Below are 5,145 nucleotides of genomic sequence, written 5' to 3' on the forward strand. Positions count from 1 at the left end.
AGCGGTAATGTATCTTTATCAATGTTGGGAATTAGATTTTGAATGAGTGAGTGAAATGCAAAATATTGCCATGTGTTCAAAGGTGAGAGACCTTTTACAAGACCAAACCAGGGAAAAGGCCAGTATTTGTGTCCGCAAGCCCTTTGTCTTGTCCTTCCACCACAAACCTGGCTTCATTTCAGCATTCAGACTATGATGGTAATTACAGTGATACTACTGAATCAATCACTGAAGAAGTAAAATGTGGAAATTTACTGTTTAAATTTACAAGGAAAGTTGAGAAAAGTCCTAACTACTTAGCCAGTCCAAAGTTCAGACTACTAAATACTTCCAGTTTTTGCAGATATTTACTTTAAATTGCTTTTAAAAGAAAGAAAAAAACCCCAACCCAAACTACTTAGTAATTTGTAGACCTAAGTGCAATATGCATATAAAAAACCCCCCTTCCTGATAGATACTTCCGTTGAAGCAGGGTGTCATAAATATGATGTTTGCTTGTACTCTCATAGATAACATAATTATAGCAGATTTTACATACCTCTTTCCATGAGCTGGCCTTCCACACAGGACATCTTCCTGCTCTACATATTTTGTACGTCCGTGGTTTTTTTAAATGTCTGCAATGTCCTTCCTCTATTTTAGCTTGGAAGCTATCAAGACAATGCACATCACGAAACTTGAAACCTTTTCCACAGGAAACAGAACACTGAGAAAAGAAGTGTTTCATTACTTTCATTACTTTACTAGAAATCTCGCAGTAATAAGAAAACAAGAAGAAGCTGGGGCCTCACACAAAATGGACCCTATGATTATAGGAGTAAGTTTCTGTGTTACGACATAACATCTACCGTACGTATCTGAAATCCCTTTGTAAGCTTTCTCACCTTGAGCGTTACTGATCAGATGTCAAACGCTCATGTCTTGTTGGTTCATTCGTGTCATCACTGACAAATACCGGAGCTCACTCATCTGCATCCATGCAGGAGACAGCTTGATACTATGATCTCACAAGAACATGCTCTAGCAACCTGTTTCCAGTACATATATTGCTGTCTTCATGTAAGCATTACAGAAAGAAAGAAATGCAAAATCATGGATACACATTTCCGAGCAAAGTCATGTTTCCTCTGGCTCCTCCCTTCGATGAGCTTTGGGTATCTTGTTGTATGTGACAGAGGAAAGAGCAGCAGTATAAAGTAGACACTGTTAGGTTATGGTGCAGTCCCTGGAGACACGGCCTTGCTCCACCGCCCTGGTATTCTGTTTCCTTCAAAAAGTTGCTGCGATATACATGACTGCCTCTGGGATCTCCCTCCCTCCAGCGTAAAACCAATAGGGCTGCAGATAGATTTTGTTAAACCCACCCCGGCAGTACTCACTGGCCGTGGTTAGAGCACATCTAGCAGATCGGTCTCTTCTGGAGAAAAGGCCATTCCTCTGCTAAACTGCTGGACTGCTGTGAGACTTTACTGAGCTTTGAATTTCAGTCCTCAAACCAGGGCTGTCCAACTCACCTGCAGCGCAGAGCTGCAGGTCCTAGGGAACTTCCAGTCAAACAAGGAACATCCGAAACACTTTCTAAATTAGGTGACTACTCAGCTGACTTATCTCAGACCATGAGCTTTGTGAATGTAAGCACTTCAGTACTTTCTTTTAAACCTTGTAATTAGTATATCTATTTTATGTCATCCTATCAAAAAGTTTTGATTCGGGGAGGCAATTCCTTTTCTGTCTGGAAGGACAACACGCTTAATTTGTTCTAGGATTTTCTCCATACTTTATTTTACACTTGGACAAACATTTCCTACACAACCAAGACGTGAAAAAATGTAAATACAGATTCCTTCAAAAGCACCTAAGATAGTTCTCTTCCTTTTACATTACATCATCATCTGTGTCACTAGCATTACACACTACCTTAACCAAGCACTTTTAAATACGTGTATCTTCTATTTTCAGGAAATGAAATTCAGATCATACAACTTTCAGAACAAAAACTGGCAAATATTTGCCAGAGAACAACTGGAGGAAAGTTATTATAGTTGTTTGTTCTTTATTTTAATAAATTAGCCCGCTAGATAAGAAACATTCTTCACAATAACTACACTTTGTTAAACAGAATCTCTGCTGACTCACTTATCCTCAATACCACAGGGATTCCTATGTGTCCGTAAACATTTATATGTCTAATCTTAAAGATTTAATTGAAACTGCAGAAATGTTTAAAATTAAGTATTTGCAAAATAAAGCAATAAATTTATCACACAATACAATGAATAGCATGGTTCTCTTATGCAACTATCATTATATTTGTACTGGCTACTGATTTGGCCACAGCTTGCCTTTTATACCTCTGCTGTACAATTCCAGTAAAAGTTTCTAAATTAAATCATTCTGCTCTCAGCAAAACCTTTCATCATTTTAAAATGCTGTTCATGTAGTTTTACAATTTATGTTTCACTAATTTAGAAACTACTTTAAGATAGGAAGATAACAAATTACCTGAAATATTCATCTATGAATAATGTAGGTCAGAAAACTTAAAACTCTGCAAATGGTATCATTATAAAAGCCTTTCAGAAAAACAGCTTTGAATTCAGAGGATTTCATTATCAAAGCGAGCAAGAGAATGCACATGCATGAAAACTAAAATACTGGTATTAGCTTCATAATCGATTCTACTCTCCCTCACAAATTTTTTTCAGGAATTTCAGTCATAAAAGCTAGACATAAAGGACCCCTAAAACCCAAAGATCCTTCCTTTTTATTCTTCAGTAGTAGTTTTATATTTAAGAAAATAATTTAATTATAAGGAACATAATTTAATTTTCCAGTAACTTTGGATAAGTCATATGATTTTTTTTTTCCTGCTGCAAGTGACAAGAAGCTACAGAATGTTGCCAACTCATACCAAGAAAATTTCTACATTTGACTAACCTTGTCCAGGGAGTTTTTCCACTCTTTGTTAATTTAATCTTATCTTTAACAACTTAAACAGGTTATTAAAATGTTAAACAGGTTTGGGTTGTATTAAAAACAGATCTGAAATGCATTAAACCCTTGCAAAAATTTAAGTTTTCCAGAAATACAGAGATAGCATTTCTGTATATACATTTACTATCTTATTCTTTCACATATTCATCAAGTTACAGAACTGATCCTACGTTTCCACATATCCAAACCTTCTGTTGAATAGATCTTACACCGAAAAAGAAACTTCACTGTGCAAGAGGAAATTCACTAGAATGCTAATATTACAGGTTTGAACTTAGGACCTTTTAAAGTTGTTAGGCTGGTTTTGGGGTTTGTTTTGGGCGGGGGTTGTTTTGTTTTTACTGAAGTCATGAAAGAACACTGAAGTTTAATTCATTAGATTAGTGAGTGTTTATTGTTCACTGAAGGAATGAAAGTTCCTGATGATTTTAAAAGCTAACTGCCCCACCCCCCAGCCCTGACATAAAGCAGTTGTAAGCCTCTGCTTAAATACAATCGTCCAAACTTAAAAACAAGTAAATCACAAAACTAAGAAGTGCCCCTGAGCAGCTTTGCTTGAATCAGATGCTTGGGGTATTGCATCTCTTGGAACTGCGTGGAGCATCTCCTGCCCGCTTCGGCGTGGTTCCACATGGCCAGATTCTTATGCAGCAGTGAGCATCTCCCACCAACATCAGGGTGAGGAATAAAAACCTAAGTATCTCTAAGGATCAGCTATTTACAGTTTCAATGGGATCTTGACAGCATTTAGGCAACTAATTCCAGGATTGTTATTCTTAAAGTCTTGCATATGTAGCAGTTACGGAAGCACCTAAGCTGCTCTGAGACACACTCAAAGACCTTACAACGTTCCTTTGGTGAAGAACTGTCTAATTCTACAAGAATGCACAATCCTTTTAACAGACTGTTCAGCTCAGCACTTTACATGTCCATAAGGACAACGAGCATCGTGAAAACAGACTTTCCTCTATTTCCACTAACAAGTTAAAAAAAGAAAGCAATTGCTCTGAGTGCACCAAGTGCCCAGCAGGTGAATGAGGCATATTAGAAAAAACAGTTATAGGTGATGTTTGGTGCAACCAAAGAAAAAGAAATGCTTCTAATTTTTTTTTTTCTTCAACACATGAAATAGCTCATGCACTTTGCCCTGGATGTAGACGATGCAGGATCATCAATGGAAAGCTCAAGAGGGTATATAATGCTGTAGGTACAGTATCCTCCTGAAAGTGGACATATTCTGGCTTCATTCCTTAGATAACATATGAAAATGGTTCTTAAAGGATTTCCTCCCAGAACGCCATGGCATCAAATGCACCTTCAGCAAGAGAAGTGAAGACTAGTCCTGTTCAATACAGCTTCTCACTGGAGACTCTGGACAAGTACGTAAGTGTTGCCTGTCCTCAAGCACAGTGAGTGAAAACCAATTGAAGGAAAAAGTCTCTCGAATGCTGAATCAAAAGCTTTAATCAAGCGACGGGTGTCTCTTAATTTTTCTGTAAGGGCAGAGCACAGTTCCTGCTCAGCTCTTTGAACAAATAATACAGGTTCCACAGAAGATCCCCGAGGGGGACTCCCAAGCAGCTAATGGCATCTAACCACTTACAGAGAGGCATCTTGCACTGACCTCTAGCCCTACCACCAGCGTCTGCCTTGCAGAGCTGCATATTGCACGCTCTGACCTAAGACACCTTCCTGACTAGCTTCCTTTCAGCTTTGCATCATCACTAACAAGTGTCAAATTCTCACTTGTACAGGATCGAGGCCTTGTCCTGAGCTCTGGAAGCCACTCATGGCCTTCTGGCACATCTAGCCTAGAGCACATTTCCTGCAAGGCTGAATTTTGGACTTCTTGGAGCATCTAACACATTATCACACGCCTTCTGCGGAATATGGTCATCTGGCTGCTTGGCACCCACTCTGTTCTGTGTGATGCTCTGGTAGCGACCTTCCCAAGGCTTAACTCTCCTGACTGCAGAAAGCACGACTGCACTCAACTCTTGCTGCCTGGCCTCCTTCCACTCAAACATGGTCAAGAACAACACAGTCCTTACGGCTTGATATGTCTATAACGTGGCTTTGCTTGCGTGACATTCCACACAACTGGAGGCTTATGGAGAGTACATTTTCCATATATTTTCTGCAAATTGCAGG

At 39.0% G+C, this 5,145-nt stretch overlaps 1 protein-coding gene across 1 annotated transcript in view; it reads right to left on the minus strand.

The window, feature by feature from the left end:
• LOC104490473 (A disintegrin and metalloproteinase with thrombospondin motifs 20-like) overlaps nt 1-4,800 on the minus strand; it is a 15,258-nt gene extending 10,458 nt beyond the window's left edge. Inside the window, exons 1-2 of the mRNA XM_010132760.1 lie at nt 4,741-4,800; nt 539-706 (exon numbers count right to left, since the gene is read on the minus strand). Of these exons, the coding sequence (XP_010131062.1) occupies nt 539-706; nt 4,741-4,800 (228 nt within the window). The remainder of the gene's footprint in view (nt 1-538; nt 707-4,740) is intronic.
• Between the last annotated feature and the right edge of the window lie 345 nt (nt 4,801-5,145).

Source organism: Buceros rhinoceros, unplaced genomic scaffold (genome assembly GCF_000710305.1).
Source record: "Buceros rhinoceros silvestris isolate BGI_N320 unplaced genomic scaffold, ASM71030v1 scaffold2673, whole genome shotgun sequence".
NCBI lineage: Eukaryota > Metazoa > Chordata > Aves > Bucerotiformes > Bucerotidae > Buceros > Buceros rhinoceros.